Source organism: Sorex fumeus, unplaced genomic scaffold (assembly GCF_029834395.1).
Source record: "Sorex fumeus unplaced genomic scaffold, SorFum_2.1 ptg000013l, whole genome shotgun sequence".
NCBI classification, from domain to species: domain Eukaryota; kingdom Metazoa; phylum Chordata; class Mammalia; order Eulipotyphla; family Soricidae; genus Sorex; species Sorex fumeus.
This window is the reverse complement of record NW_026606070.1, coordinates 32,563,765-32,580,720: the sequence shown is the minus strand read 5'-3', so window position 1 is coordinate 32,580,720 and position 16,956 is coordinate 32,563,765. Positions and strand designations below refer to the sequence as shown.

Here is a 16,956-nt window from a genome sequence, read left to right as displayed (position 1 = left end):
CTAAAGACACTGTCACCTATCAGGCCCGCCCAGTCTCATGTGCTCTGTGGGGGCAGACCCAAGTTCTGAGCAGCCTGCAGCTTGTATTGGGGAAGGAAGATGCCTTCTTCTTCTGTTTTTAAATTAATTCCTTTTTAGTATTCCCTCCCTGCACCCCTTCCTCATCATCAATGTTGATACTGCTGCTACAGGATTCCGGGGGCTGCCCACCCACCTGTCCATGGTGCCTCCTTGCTGGGAGTCCACGTCCGAGTGTGTTGCTTGCCCACGTGGTGCTCCCCAAGGTCTGTGCTCCTTGACTCATGGCCCTTGCACACGTGCTCACTGAGTCTCATATTCTCAGGTGAGGCGCCCAAGGGATGGTTGTAGTGCTCGCTGAGAGCTGCTGTGATGCTCGAACACCTTGCTCACAAAACACTCTGCTTTTTCTGGGGATACAGCTGGGGCCACACCCAGCGGTGTCAGGACTTACTTCTGACTGTGCTCAGGGATCACTCCTGGCAATGCTCAAGGCAGCATATGGAGTGCCAGGGATTAAACTGTGGTCTGACACAAGCAAGGCAAAGTAAAGGCCTTCCTCCGGAACTATGTCTCCAGACCAGGGCTCACAGATTTTTTCAAGAGTAAATTTATAAATGCAAAATTGCTAGGGCCTTTCTAGGCACCCGAGAAAGGGCAGTAGCACTGAAAGGCCCTGATGCCTGCTTGTTTTAGCTTCACAGCAGATCCACCTCCGGTGCTGCAAAAGTGCAAAACAGATGCAACACCCTTTTTCACAAATGTACCCTCTGAGGTGCAAACTTATAGAGGAAAACCTCCAGAGCAAACAGTCTCCCAACAAGAACCCCAGCAACGCATGCTCAGAGATGCAAAGATGGAAATAACCCCTCCAATCCCAGGTATGCATTTCCACCAGTTCCCAGAACCCCACCATCTCACAGCATAGAAAATGGCAAGAGCGAGTTATTTGCAACCATTGGCTTATTAGGAATATAATACATTTATTGCAAAAATGTTCCAACAGAATTTTTGAATTTATGGAACAAACTGTTTAATAAAACTCACTTAAGAGTTACGACCTGGGGGGCTGAAGCGATAGCACAGCAGGTAGGGCGTTTGCCTTGCATACGGCCGACCCGGGTTCAATTCCCAGCATCCCATATGGTCCCCCGAGCACCGCCAGGAGTGATTCCTGAGTGTATGAACCAGGAGTAACTCCTCCTGTGCATTGCTGGATATGACCCAAAAAAGTTACGACCTGGGCCTGAGCGAGTAGGGCATGTGCCTGAGTGGGTAGTGCACTTGCCTTGCACGCCATCGACCTGGATTTAACCCCTTGGCACTCCATAGGGTCCCCGAGTCTGCCAGGAGTGATCCCTGAGTGCAGAGCCATGAGCACTGCTGGGTGTGGCTCAAATTTTTTTCTTTTTAAAAAGTTGCCACTTAAGGTTCAGAGGTGTGATACATGAATATATTTAAACCACAGAGTCAAAAATACTGCAATCCTGGGGCTCAAACCAAAATAATAAAAAAATAAATAAATAAATAAGTGCCTGTCATGGAGGTAGCTGGAGGTGGGAGGGAACCAGGGACACTGGTGGAGGAAAGTTGACACTGGGGGAGGGACGGGGGTTGGAACATTGTTTGCCCAACATACTACTATGGACATCTTTGTAAATCATACTGATTCAGTGAGAAATATCATCTTTTTTTAGCCAGATGGGGGCTGGTAACCCCAGCACCAGCCCCAATAGAGTCTGGGTATCCGAAAACCTCCAGAACCCAATCGCCACCATGCTCATGGCCAATCTCCACAGCTCTGGGCGAGCTGGGCGAGCCCCTCACACATAAGAATGAATCTGCTGAAAAACTCAGGTATGCGACTTTTCTGATGGAAATCTCCAGGCTCTCACAGAGTTGGGAATAGGCGACCTACCCCCATTTCCCTGTCTGTCCTGGAGCCTGGCAGTCATGACCACATACTGTCTCCAGCACCATATCAGCTCATTAACGCCATGATCCAGAGAATCACAAATAAATCTCAGAAGAGAGCAACAAGCTGCAGAGATGCTTCTGAATCCCAAAGTCATTTCCAGTTGTATCACCCTGTTTAAAATTTTTGAATCCCTGACATAGATTTTAGAATCCCTGAAGCCGATTTCATACTCTACTGCACTGATATATCAAGAGTAGCACACCACATTTGATGGGGTTAAGGCAGTAGGCAATCAATCTCGATCCTATAATAAGTAAACAAGACTCAACATGTAACAACATGTTAGTAATTTCTTATACAAGGGCTTAACGGCTCTAGAGTGAGATAGAACAATCTTCACACATTTTCCTCTAAGGAAACTTTTTGGGATCATTTTTAACGCATTATTCATAACAAGCCATTCAAAATAAATTATTTAGGACCTGCTTTTGGGGCAGGCTTGGGTGGTGGTGGGAAAATTCAAAATAATGCTGGTGGGAAGATGTTATGGTGCTGGAATTGGTGTTGGAATATTGAATGTAAAAATTACTGTGAACAACTTAATAAAGATAAAATAAAATTGGGGAGAAAAGTTTAAAAAAAAAAAGAATCAACATCTAAGTATAACCCTTTTCAACTTCTTTCAAACACCATTCAGGACTCGCCATAGCCATGCCACTGGACCCTGAGCCAGGCGGTTTCACTCAAGGCACCCCGGAGCAGGGTGGGTGAGGTCCCTCCCCACCCCAATGGAGCCAGCCCTGGCAGTCAAAAACCTCCAGAACTCAACCACAGCCATGCTCGTGGGGGCTCTCCACACACTTGGGCCAAGATTCACCCATGAGTGAACTTTCCCCTGGACTGCGCTGCCGTGACATGTCATACCTCACACCACTAATATTCCTAGAGTAGCACACCACATGTGATAGGTTTTAAAGTAGAAAGCAACCAATCTTAGAAGGAAATATATTTTTACAGATATACATATATATAAGCATATAAGACTCAACCTCTAATAACATGTTAGTAATCTCTTATAGAAGAGCTTTATGACCCGTAGGTGAAATACAACAATCTTCACACACTTTCCTCTAAGGAAACTTTTTGGGATCATTTTCAGTGGTTTATTCATAACAAACAATACACAATGAATTATTTCAATTCTGCTTTGGGACAGGGGTTGGGGTTCAGGATAGAAACATCCAAAATACGGTGGTGGAAAGGTGTAATGGTGGTGGGACTGGTGTTTGAATATTAAATGTAATCAAATGTTGTGAACTACTTTATAAAATAAAATAAAAAAATACCATTCACAGAAATATTTTTCCCAGAGTTTCTTTTATCCAAACAGCTTTTTGTTTGGGTTTGGTTTCATCTGGAGGGGGTGAGGGGAGTCCTACTCAACAGTGCTCAGGAACTACTCCCAGCTGAGTGCTCATGAATCAACACTGGCAATCCTCTGGGGGACCATGTGGTGTGGGGGGATCAAGCCCAGGGCCTCACACATGCGAGACAAATTCTCTGCCACTGAGTCACATCCCTGATTTCTCTTTCTACATTATTTAAACACACAAGACTCCCACCATCTCACTGGAGTGCCCTAAGAAGGGGGGAAAAAAAAACTATTAAAAGAGATCTAATCTCTCAGGCTGACGAAGGAAAGGAGGAAGCAAATGCATGCAGAGGTGGTCAGTGAAGCTACTGTTAAGGAAGTCGCCCACAAGGGAAGGAGCACATGTGGTCTAACAGATAGCACATTCACCAGAAAGATAAGCCGGTGGGTGCAGCTCATCAAATGGGGTGTGACTTCACAGAAGGCATCTGACTTGGTCATCCATCCCCAGTTTCTCTGCTGGTAATCGAGAGGGCAGACAGCACTGCTTGTTCTCCACAGATCTACAGAGAGTTGACGCAGAGACTCAGGACAAGGGAGTGTCTGTACGCAAAACCTGCCGCCGCCACAGAAACCACGCTATGGAACGCTGCAGAATGCTGAAAATCTTGCCGTGCAGGAGCCCTGTATGACAGGTGGACACCCAAGGGCAGGCGCAGTCAAGAGTCCCAGATACTCCGGGGGTCACCGCCAACATCAGTGGCACATGGGGGGATTCGAACTCCGAGTAGCAAGAGCTTCAGAGTAGAGCGGATGTCACTGCAGGACGCCTGCAAACGTGAATGTGAACAAGCAGAACTGCAGCTTCCGCAGAGCACGAGCTGAACAGAGCCAGTCTCACCTGTTTCTAATTCCTCCATCCACATTTTTTGGTACATAGGCACTAAAGCTTTGTACAAATGATGTGCAAGCCAAAACAAATTACCTGAGTGCCATGCAACAAATAATGGTGTATGGATGCTTTCCAGCACCCCAGCAGCGTTATGGGGCAGGCTGAGTCAGGAAAATGCAGATCTGAGTTTGGGGCCAAGCTTCACAACCAGTTTACTGCGTGACCTGAGCAAATCAACACCTGGGCCTTAGTTTCCATGGATGAATTTTTTTTTTCTTTTTGGGTCACACCCGGCGATGCACAGGGGTTACTCCTGGCTCTCTGCACTCAGGTATCAATCACTCCTGGCGGTGGTTAGGGGACCATATGAGATGCTGGGAATCAAACTTGGGTCGGCAGCATGCAAAGCAAACGCCCTACCCACTGTGCTATCTCTCCACCCCCTCCAGAGATGAATGTTTTAAACAAGATTGGGTGCATTCAGAGTATGGCCATAGCTATACAGAGGTGAACATTTTAGGGGTCTTTATTTTTTTTTATTTTTTTATTTATTTATTTTTTTGGGGAGCTCCCTAATTTTTTTTTTATTAGTGAAACACCATGAGGTACAGTTGTAGATTTACAATTTTTTGTGCTTGGGTTTCGATTATACAATGATCAGATACCCATCCCTCCACCAGTGCCCATTTTCCACCACCATGGATAATATCCCCCCCACCTCCATCCCCCCATCCCCCCCTGCCTCTGTGACAGGGCAATCAATGGGCTCCCTAATTTAAGTCCACTTTTTCTTTTCAATTTTATTCATAAACAGTGCTTGGTTTAATGAGGTTTTTTTTATCATTTTTTTTATTAGTGAAACACAATGAAGTACACTTATAGACTTATAAATTTTTGTGCTTGGGTTTCAGTTATACAATGATCAAGTACCCATCCCTCCACCAGTGCCCATCCTCCCCCACCACGGGTCCTAGCATCCCTCCCCCATCCCCCCATCCCCCCCCCCATCCCACCCTGCCGCTGTGGCAGGGCATTCCCCCCTGTTCTCTCTCTCTTCTTTTGGGTACTGTGTTTTGCCAGAGAGGCATTGAGTGGCAATCATGTTTGGTCTATAGACTACTTTTAGCATGTCTCTCCAACCCTGGGAGGGTCTTCACAACACCCTTTATTTGGTGCTCTCTTCTCTATCTGAGCTTCCTTCTCACCTAGCACATGTGGCTGGCCTTCAAGTCATGGAGCAAAATTCCTGGTACTAATCTGAGCCCTTCCTGGGTGTTAGTCTCCCGTTTTGTTGCTTTATGTTCCCCAGATGAATGCAATCTTTCTGTGTCTATCCCGCTCTTTCTGACTCATTTCGCTTAACATGATACTTTCCATGTAGTACCACTTGTATGTAAATTTCATAACTTCATCTTTTCTAACAGCTACATAGTACTCCATTGTGTAAATGTACCAAAGTTTCTTTAACCAGTCATCTGTTCTCGGGCACTCAGGTTTTTTCCAGATTCTGGCTATTGTAAAGAGTGCTGCAATGAACAAACAATTGCAGATGTCACTTCGACTATACCTTTTTGCCTCTCTGGGATATATTCCCAGGAGTGCTATAGCTGGGTCAAATGGGAGATCGAATTCTAATTTTTTGAGAATCGTCCATACTGTTTTCCAAAAGGGTTGGACCAGCCTGCATTCCCACCAGCAGTGAAGGAGGGTCCCTTTCTCGCCACATCCGCGCCAGCACCTGTTGCTTTTGTTCTTGTGGATGTGGGCCAGTCTCTGTGGTGTGAAATGATATCTCATTGTTGTTTTGATCTGCATCTCTCTGATGATTAGTGATGTAGAGCATTTTCTCATGTGCCTTTTTGCCATTCGGATTTCTTCTTTGCGAAAGTTTCTGTTCATTTCCTCAGCCCATTTTTTGATGGGGTTGGGTGATTTCTTCTTGTGTAGTTTAACCAGTACCTTGTATATCCTTGATATCAACCCCTTGTCGGATGTGTATTTGGTGAATATTCTTTCCCATTCTGTAGGCTGTCTTTGTATTTTGGCCACTGTTTCTTTTGAGGTGCAGAAGCTTCTTAGTTTAAGATAGTCCCATTTGTCTATCTCTGTTTTCACTTGCTCGGCCAGTGGCGTGACATCTTTGAAGATACCACTAACTTCAATATCGTGGAGAGTTTTGCCAACTTTGTCTTCAATAAACATTATGGATTCCGGTCTGATGTTGAGGTCATAAATCCATTTCGATCTTACTTTTGTGCATGGCGTTAGGCAGAGATCTGAGCCCACTTTTTTGCATGTAGCCGTCCAGTTTTGCCAGCACAATTTATTAAAGAGGCTTTCCCTGCTCCATTTCACTTTTCTTGCCCCCTTATCGAAGATTAGATGATTATATGTTTGGGAGGAAATGTCAGTATATTCAACTCTATTCCATTGGTCTGCAACTCTGCCTTTGTTCCAGTACCATGCTGTTTTGATTATTACTGCTTTGTAGTAGAGCTTGAAGTTAGGTAGGTTGATTCCTCCCATTTTCTTTTTCCCAAGAATTGCTTTAGCTGTTCGTGGGGGCTCTAAAATGGCATGATTGGGGGCCAGGGATATATTTCAGGGGTCAAGAAGCATGCAAGGCCCTGCACCTCCAGGTGTGGCCCTGACGGACCTAAGCATTGAGCCATCCTGTTCAGTTGGCCAAATATTACTGGGTGTGGCATCCAGGCTACCCCATGGCACTTTATGGAAAGCCAAATAAATAAGTAAAAGAAAGAAATGTTGGGGTGTGGCTTAGTAGTAAAGCACCTGGCTTGCCTGTTCAATCCCTGACATGGCACATAAAAAAATTGGTTTTGTTTTGGGGTCCCACTGAGCTGTGCTCAGGTTTTGATCCTGATTCTGTGCTCATAGATCACTCCTGGTGAGGCTCAGGAGACCATATGGTGTACTGGGGACAGAACCTGGGTCAGCTGCATACAAGGCAAGTGCCCCACCTGCTGTACTATTTCTCCATCCCTGCCCCACCCCAAAAAATATTATTGAAAGAAATAAAATTGTATGTCTGCTCTTTATTATTAACAAATTCATTAGCACCTTGAATGGGTAATTATTAGTTTTACAATCTACTCAAGTCTAGAACAGTTCCCTAAAACACACCAAGGACTCACATATTTCAGGGCCTTGGCATATGCTCCTTCCTCTATGGAACAGGTATATCAATTAAACACTGATTATTGATGGACTGGGGCAGGTGGATACCTGCCCCAGTCCTTGCGTACATCTCTCAATCTCTATATATAGCACTGCACTGTCCTCCCATTGTTCATCGATTTGCTCGAGCTGGCCCAATAACGCCTCTATTGTGAGACTTGTTACTATGTTTGGCATATTGAATACATCACAGGGAGCTTGCCAGGCTTTGCCATGCGGGCTACATACTCTCAGTAGCTTGCCGGGCTCTCTGAGAGGGGCGGAGAAATCGAACCTGGGCCGACTGGGTTGGCCGTGTGCAAGGTTCGATTCCTCCACCCGTCTTGGAGAGCCTGGCAAGCTACCGAGAGTATCTAGCCCGCATGGCAAAGCCTGGCAAGCTCCCCATGACGTATTCGATATGCCAAACACAATAACAACAAGTCTCATAATGGAGGCGTTACTGGGCCTGCTCGAGCAAATCGATGAACAACGGGAGGACAGTAAATTTATATATATAGAGAGAGATATAGATATATATATATAATGTATATGTATATATATTCAATGTTTTTTGCTGATAAAACTTTCCCGGGGAGGGGAGATTGGACCATAGCTAGAAGTGCTCAGAGGCTAGGCTACTCCCAGCTTGGTGCTTATAGGTCATTTCAGGCAACACCCAAGGGATCATGTAGTATTGGCGATCAAACTCAGACAACTGCAAAGAATGGCTTGCAGCTGTTGAACTCCCTGGCCAGGAGAAGCATTGTCATAGTTATCTCTCCAGGTAAGTGCTATCATACTTATCCTCATCAGAAGTTTCTTCAAAATTTCTAAGAATCCTTAGTCCCATGGTTCACTGATGCATTGGGTTATAAAGTTCATAATGTCAAATATAGTTCTTTTTTAAAAAAAAAAAAAAAGAGGGCCAGAGCAAGGGCAAGAGGACACGTACCTTTATGTGACCAACCCAGGTTCGATCCCTGACACCCCATATGGCTCCCTAAGCACTTCCAGGAGTGATCCCTGAGCACAGAGCCAGAAGTGATGCCTCAGCACAGCTGGGTGTTGCTCAAAAATAAAAAAAGGAGGCCAGAGCGATAGGACAAAGAGTAGGGCACTTGCCTTACATGCAGCCAACCTAGTTTCAAATTCCAACATTTCATATGTTCTCCCTGAGAACCATCAAGAGTGATTCTTGAGATACTACAAAGAAAGAGAATTACAGGCCGATATCCCTGATGAACACAGATGCAAAGATCCTCAACAAACTACTAGCAAATAGAATCCAACTACTCATCAAAAAGATCATACACCATGACCAAGTAGGATTCATCCCAGAGATGCAAGGATGGTTTAACGTTCGGAAATCAATCAACATAATCCATCATATCAACAAAAGAAAAGATAAAAAGCATATCATCATATCAATAGATGCAGAGAAAGCATTTGACAAGATCCAGCACCCCTTTATGATGAAAACCCTAGCCAAAATGGGTATAGATGGGACTTTCCTCAACATAATTAAAGCCATCTACCACAAGACTACAGCAAGCATCATCCTCAATGGGGAAAAACTGAGAGCCTTCCCTCTAAGATCAGGGACGAGACAAGGATGCCCACTCTCTCCACTACTGTTCAATATAGTCCTGGAAGTACTTGCATTAGCGATTAGGCAAGAAAAAGATATTAAGGGCATTCAGGTAGGAAAGGAAGAAATCAAGCTCCACTATTCGCAGATGATATGATACTCTACTTAGAGAACCCAATAACCTCCACCAAAAAACTCCTAGAAACAATAGACTCATATAGTAAAGTTGCAGGCTATAAAATCAATACGCAAAAGTCCATGGCTTTCCTATATGCAAACAGTGAGAGAGAAGAAAGCTACATGAAAAAAACAATCCCGTTCACAATTGTGCCCCAGAAAATCAAGTACCTAGGAATCAGCTTAACTAAGGAAGTAAAGAACCTGTACAAGGAAAATTACAAAATGCTACTTCAAGAAATAAAAGAGGACACAAGGAAATGGAAAGATATCCCCTGCTCATGGGTCGGGAGACTTAACATTGTCAAAATGGCAATACTACCGAAAGCATTGTATAAATTCAATGCAATCCCTATAAGGATACCCATGACATTCTTCAAAGAAATGGAGCAAACACTCCTGAAATTTATATGGAACAACAAGCCCCCACGAATAGCTAAAGCAATTCTTGGGAAAAAGAAAATGGGAGGAATCAACCTCCCGAACTTCAAACTCTACTACAAAGCAGTAATAATTAAAACAGCATGGTACTGGAACAAAGGCAGAACTGCAGACCAAGGGAACAGGGTTGAATACACTGACATCTCCCCTCAATCATATGATCATCTAATCTTTGATAATGGTGCAAGTAATGTGAAGTGGAGTAAGGAAAGCCTCTTTAACAAATTGTGCTGGCATCACTGGACGGCTACATGCAAAAAAATGGGCTCAGAACTCTGCCTAACACCATGTACAAAAGTAAGATCGAAATGGATTAAAGACCTCAACATCAGACCAGAAACCATAAGGTACATGGAAGACAAAGTTGGCAAAACCCTCCATGACATTGAAGCTAATGGTATCTTCAAAGATGCCACACCACTGGCCGAGCAAGTGAAAACAGAGATAGATAAATGGGACTATCTTAAACTAAGAAGCTTCTGCACCTCCAAAGAAACAGTGACCAAAATACAAAGACAGTCTATAGAATGGGAAAGGATATTCGCCGAATACACATCTGACAAGGGGTTGATATCCAGGATATACAAAATACTGGTTGAACTCCACAAGAAGAAAACATCCAACCCCATCCAAAAATGGGGCAATGAAATGAACAGAAACTTTCTCAAAGAAGAAATCTGAATGGCAAAAAAGCACATGAGAAAATGCTCTACATCATTAATCATTAGGGAAATGCAGATCAAAACCACAATGAGATACCATCTCACACCTCACAGACTGGCCCACATTCAAAAGAACAAAAGCACCCGTTGCTGGCACGAATGTGGCGAGAAAGGGACACTCCTTCACTGTTGGTGGGAATGTCGACTGGTTCAGCCCTTCTGGAAAACAGTATGGACGATTCTCAAAAAATTAGAAATTGAGCTCCCATTTGACCCAGCAATACCACTCCTGGGAATATATCCCAGAGAGGCAAAAATGTATAGTCAAAATGACATCTGCACCTCAACATCAGACCAGAAACCATAAGGTACATTGAAGATAAAGTTGGCAAAACCCTCCATGACATTGAAGCTAATGGTATCTTCAAAGATGCCACGCCACTGGCCGATCAAGTGAAAACAGAGATAGATAAATGGGACTATCTTAAACTAAGAAGCTTCTGCACCTCCAAAGAAACAGTGACCAAAATACAAAGACAGTCTACAGAATGGGAAAGGATATTCACCGAATACACATCTGACAAGGGGTTGATATCCAGGATATACAAAATACTGGTTAAACTCCACAAGAAGAAAACATCCAACCCCATCCCTTACAAAAGTAAGATCGAAATGGATTAAAGACCTCAACATCAGACCAGAAACCATAAGGTACATGGAAGACAAAGTTGGCAAAACCCTCCATGACATTGAAGCTAATGGTATCTTCAAAGATGCCACACCACTGGCCGAGCAAGTGAAAACAGAGATAGATAAATGGGACTATCTTAAACTAAAATGGGGCAATGAAATGAACAGAAACTTTCTCAAAGAAGAAATCCGAATGGCAAAAAAGCACATGAGAAAATGCTCTACATCATTAATCATCAGGGAGATGCAGATCAAAACCACAATGAGATACCATCTCACACCTCAGAGACTGGCCCAAATTCAAAAGAACAAAAGCAACCGATGCTGGCGTGGATGTGGCGAGAAAGGGACACTCCTTCACTGTTGGTGGGAATGTCCACTGGTTCAGCCCTTCTGGAAAACAGTATGGACGATTCTCAAAAAATTAGAAATTGAGCTCCCATTTGACCCAGCAATACCACTCCTGGGAATATATCCCAGAGAGGCAAAAATGTATAGTCGAAGTGACATCTGCACTTGTTTGTTCATTGCAGCCCTCTTTACAATAGCCAGAAACTGGAAGAAACCTGAATGCCCAAGAACAGATGACTGGTTAAAGAAACTTTGGTACATCTACACAATGGAGTACTATATAGCTCTTAGAAAAGATGAAGTCATGAAATTTACATACAAGTGGTACAATATGGAAAGTATCATGCTAAGCGAAATGAGTCAGAAAGAGTGGGATAGACATAGAAAGATTGCATTCATCTGGGGGATATAAAGTAACAAAGTATGAGATTAATACCCAAGAATAGCTGAGATCAGCACCAGGAGGATTACTCCATAACTTAGAGGCCAGCCGGGTATCCTAGAGGAAAGGGCTATTCAGATAGAGAAGGGAGCACCAAATAAAGGATGTTTGGAGGATCCTCCCAGGAGGGGAGATGCATGTCGAAAGTAGACTATGGACTGAACATGTTTGCCACTCAATGCCTCTTTTGCAGACCACAACACCCAAAAGGAGAGAGAGAACACAGGGGATTGCCCTGCCACAGAGACGGGGGGATGGGGGGATGGGGGTGGGAGGGATATTATCCATGGTGGTGGAAAATGGGCACTGGTGGAGGGATGGGTATCTGATCATTGTATAATTGAAACCAAAGCACAAAAAATTGTAAATCTACAACTTTAAAAAAAATAAAATAAAATAAAGGGGGGAAAAAAAAATGACATCTGCACTTGTTTGTTCATTGCAGCACTCTAATAGCCAGAAACTGGAAGAAACCTGAATGCCCAAGAACAGATGACTGGTTAAAGAAACTTTGGTACATCTACACAATGGAGTACTATGTAGCTGTTAGAAAAGATGAAGTCATGAAATTTACATACAAGTGGTACAACGTGGAAAGTATCATGTTAAGCGAAATGAGTCAGAAAGAGAGGGATAGACATAGAAAGATTGCATTCATCTGGGGGATATAAAGTAACAAAATATGAGATTAACACCCAAGAATAGCTGAGATCAGCACCAGGAGGATTACTCCATAGCTTAGAGGCCAGCCGGGCATTCTAGAGGAAAGGGCAGCTCAGATAGAGAAGGGAACACCAAATAAAGGGTGTTTGGAGGATCCTCCCAGGAGGGGAGATGCATGTCGAAAGTAGACTATGGACTGAACATGTTTGCCACTCAATGCCTCTTTTGCAGACCACAACACCCAAAAGGAGAGAGAGAACACAAGGGATTGCCCTGCCACAGAGGCAGAGGGGGTGTGGGGGATGGGGGTGGGAGGGATATTATCCATGGTGGTGGAAAATGGGCACTGGTGGAGGGATGGGTATTTGATCATTGTATAATCGAAACCCAAGCACAAAAAATTGTAAATCTACAACTGTACATCATGGTGTTTCACTAATAAAAATTAAAAAATTAAAAAAATAAATAAATAGCTCTTAGATTCAAAAAAAAAATGAGTGATTCTTGAATGTAGAGCCAAGAGTAACCTCTGAGCATTGTCAAAAAAAAAAAAACGAACAAACAAAAACCCTTATACACAGAAAAAAAATGCAGTTAGTTAACATGACTTCCTTTGAATACAAAGGCAGGTGGAAGAGCAGCAGGGAGACACCGTCAGTTTGTTCCAACCCAGGTCTCACTTCTAAGTGGTCTGGGAATTGTTCTTTTCATGAATGGCAGGGCCAACCGCTGCCTTTTCATATATTTTATAGGAAGACTAGCTCAATAAAACTTTGAAGGAAATCTGACTTTCTGCTAGAACTGAAAACAACCGAGTGTTATGTATTTAATTAACTAGGTAGTGCCACTTTCTGGGCAAAAACACTGTTATAGCTTTTGTCTCCCAAGTTTAATCACAAGGCACAGAGGACTAAAATGAGAAGGGCGTATTCTGTCTTTAGAAGAAATGACACAGAAATGCTTCAGAGAAGCGGATGATTAAACTGCATCAGTAAAGAACGTATTGACCAGGGGGTGGAGTGACATTATAGCAGGTAGGAGCAATAGTACAGAGGGTAGGATAATTGCCTTGCATGTGGCTGATCCTGGTTTGAGCCCCAGTACCCAATATGGTCCCCCAAGCCCTGCCAGGAGTGATTACTGAGCACAGAGCCAGGAGTAAGCCCTGAGCATTGCTGAATGTGGCCCAAAAACCTAAAAAATAAATAAATAAGTAAGTTGAAAGGAACGGTGGATCCTTGAAGGCAGGTGGAGGTATATATCAGGAGTATATATCACTCTAAGGAAGTGGCACCATATTAGCAAAGATACAAAGGAAAAGAGTGACAGCAGAGAGAAGACAAGACACCACTACTAAAAAGATGCATACTATAGTCAGGAAGTACAATCCCACATTGAGGTCTGCAACCAGCTCACGTAACCTCAAATAAAGTGGATGACCCCAAGTGAGTACATGTGCAGGCACCAAAACCCAAACCTCACTGATGGCTGTGGCCTGCTGTGTGATCCCTGCAAGCTCTACAGCTGAATGTGTGTGTGTATGTGTGTGTGTGTGTGTGTGTGTGTGTGTAAGAGAGAGAGAGAGACAGAGAGAGAGACCCCCAGTCACTGCAACAACAGCAGCAACAACCAAAAGGGATGTGAAAAGAGAACTCTGCAATAAATGCTTATCCTGCCAGAAGAAAAAGTTAAGCTGAGGTTGCTTTAAGTCATAGTGTCACTAAGTCACTCTTTGGTTATATGCCAACTCACTGAACAGTTTCAAGTACCTTTCAACAATAGAGAAACAACCACACCAAGCAGTAGACCAGGATTCACTGTGACAGACTTTGATGAGAAAGGCCATGTACATAGTAGAACCTTCCCCATCTAGCCCCAGCTCCAACTTTGCAGTTTCTGTTATTTAGTCAATAGCTGTTTAGATATCACACACACACACACACACACACACACACATTTTGAGATAAAACACGTTCAAGCAACTTTCATTGTAGTATATTGTTATCATTGTTGTATTTTATTATTAGATTTTGTTGTCAGTTGCTTGCTGTGTCCAACTCAGGAGCTACATCATATCGTAAGTGTGCATTTAGAGAATAAAGCATAGTACATGTTCAATCCATAGCTTCACATATCTGCCAGGGGTTTTATAAATAACCCCATTAGATATAGGAACACTACGAATTATTGTATGCTTAATAAATATTACAAGGATCTAAAACTTATGTAGCAATTTACTTTAATAGATTAACTCAGTAGTTTGATATAAAATGTGTACCCATATTTAACTAAACCTAGGATTAACAGACTAGTGAATGATTTCTCTCCGTGCCCCAAAATTGCTCTTTTGACCCCAATTGATAAGATATCATAACCCTAACTTCCTTATCCCCAAGTTTTTTTCCTAAGGTTGGAAGGGCCAGAGGACAGGATCATTAACGGAGCCATAGCAAACAGAGGGCTCTTGTCCTTCACATGGCCAGCACGGATCTGATCCCCAGCATCTCGTATATGGACCCCTCATATGGATCCTCATGCCCACCAGGTGTGATCCCTGAGTACAGAGTCAGGAGCAAGCCCTGAGCTTACCCAAAAACAAAACCAAACATCATAGAAAATAACAAAGAAATCTTGACTGTTTCCTACCTCTGCTCGACCCTCATAATAACTTAGCATGGACTTCGTCAGTACAAAGAGTCTCTCTTTGTAGTTTAAGGGTGATGTCTTCTTTTTCTGTTGTGACCTTTTAATGAGAATCTCTTCTAAAATAGTGTTAAAATTCATCTCGGTCTTCTGATGACTCCTCTCCTGCCATTGAAGATCCAGTAATCTAAAATGAGAAAAACAAAAATAAGACATGACTCTTTATAATGTTGGAAGGATATTTAAATTTTACCCTCCCCGGAGTGAGCTGGAGCCAATGAATGATCCTCCAGGTACCTGGACTGAGAATGCCCACGGCATGAACACTCTGCCTCTCTTCTTCCCATGATTCTATTCTGCCCCACTATATCCCAGCATTCCCCGGGAAAACTTGGGGGTGTGCATAGCAGGGATAAGGTGCCTGCCTTAGCCCAGCAGAGGCCAAGAATCACCAGGACATGCCCCTGGACCTTCTGAGCACCACTGCCCGAGCAAAGAAAGAAGATCTAATCAAGACTTGCCACCATGAAGAGGTGTCACTGCTCTGGTCCTCCCTAGTACCCCTTGTTTCAGCGGCTCTTCTTACTGGTGACAGAGAAATGAGTGTTTCTGATGGAAAGTACATTTCATCTATCACCTGCTTGGCTAGTTTAGGCTGGTATTGAAATTGCCTTGGCATCTCGGTATACAGATTAGAAGAACATGTTCATAGACATAGTTCGTTTGTGAACAACGTGAACTATCTGGATGGTGGGAAAGGGTCAGTCTATAGCTTTGGTAAGATTATTATAATATTGAGCCAGGAAGATTGGTCCATGGTTGGAAGCTTGTCACAAGTGGGGGGGGGGGCAGTTAGGATAAAGAAGGAACCCCTATGACAATGACATTTGGAAATAAAGAATTGAGTGCTGAAAGTAGTTAAAGGGACATATACATGATAGTCTTATAGTACCTATATTGCAAACCATAATGACCAAAAGGAAAGAGAGAGAAAGAGAAAGAGAAAGAGAGGGGAAAGGGAGAGAAAAGAAAAGTGTCTGCCTTAGAGGCAGACTAGGAGTGGAGGTGGAAGGAGGGAAATTAGGAACAGTGGTGGTGGAAAATATACAATGGTGAAGGGATGGGTGTTGGAACATTGTACGACTGAATCATGGACAACTTTGTAACTCATCTCAGGATGATTTCATGGAGCCTGAATGACAGAACAGGGCGTAAGGAGTTTCTCTTGTATGTGGCCAATTGTGGTTTGAACCCCATCACCACACATGGCCCCCCATGCCCTGCCAGGAGTGATCTCTAAGCACCAAGCCAGGAGTAAGCCCTGAGCACCGCCAGGTATGGCCAAAAACCAAACAAAAAATCTCAGTCACCAGAGTTAGAAGGACGTACTTTGGAGGGCACACTATCGTACATCTCAGGCTCTTCCCTTTTAACCCCAAGAGCAAAGAAAACCCATCCAGTCACCAGATTCCATCATGGCCCATTCACACAGAGCCTGTGAAGACAAATAGGTCCCCCAGACCATCCATATCAGCCCCTGAAAACCCAATAACACTCCGACCCAAAATTCCAAAGACACTCACAAAAAGCTCCAAAACTCTTGAGACAAGCTGGAAGCACTGCCTTTTCTTCCCCTGCCTCCCCCACAGCCTTTAGGAAGTCATGGCTATGAAACTATAAAGGCAGCAGAAAGTCCCACCAAGAGCAGAAGTGGTTCCCTTAGGCTGTGTCAGCGACTAGGGAGTTCCACCATCTTCACAGCCAACCTGACACCTCAGACAGGCCTCAGTCCACACTCTTACCCATCTGCCAGCATCTGACGCAGGAAATGGGTACCAACATTTCCCACAAAGCCACTTTACAACACATGAAGCTCTGAACATCCTCCCATGATAAAACAAGGAGGTAAAGACCTCCTC

General features: G+C 43.7%; 1 protein-coding gene across 2 annotated transcripts in view; it reads right to left on the bottom strand.

Annotated features, from left to right (window-relative positions):
• The window catches only part of TEC (tec protein tyrosine kinase), a 156,623-nt gene that overhangs the window by 88,128 nt on the left and 51,539 nt on the right, over positions 1-16,956 (bottom strand). For both annotated transcript variants that reach the window (XM_056111217.1, XM_056111218.1), the window contains exon 2: positions 15,041-15,224. In XM_056111217.1, coding sequence (XP_055967192.1) covers positions 15,041-15,178 — 138 coding nt within the window. In that variant the 5' untranslated portion in view covers positions 15,179-15,224. The remainder of the gene's footprint in view (positions 1-15,040; positions 15,225-16,956) is intronic.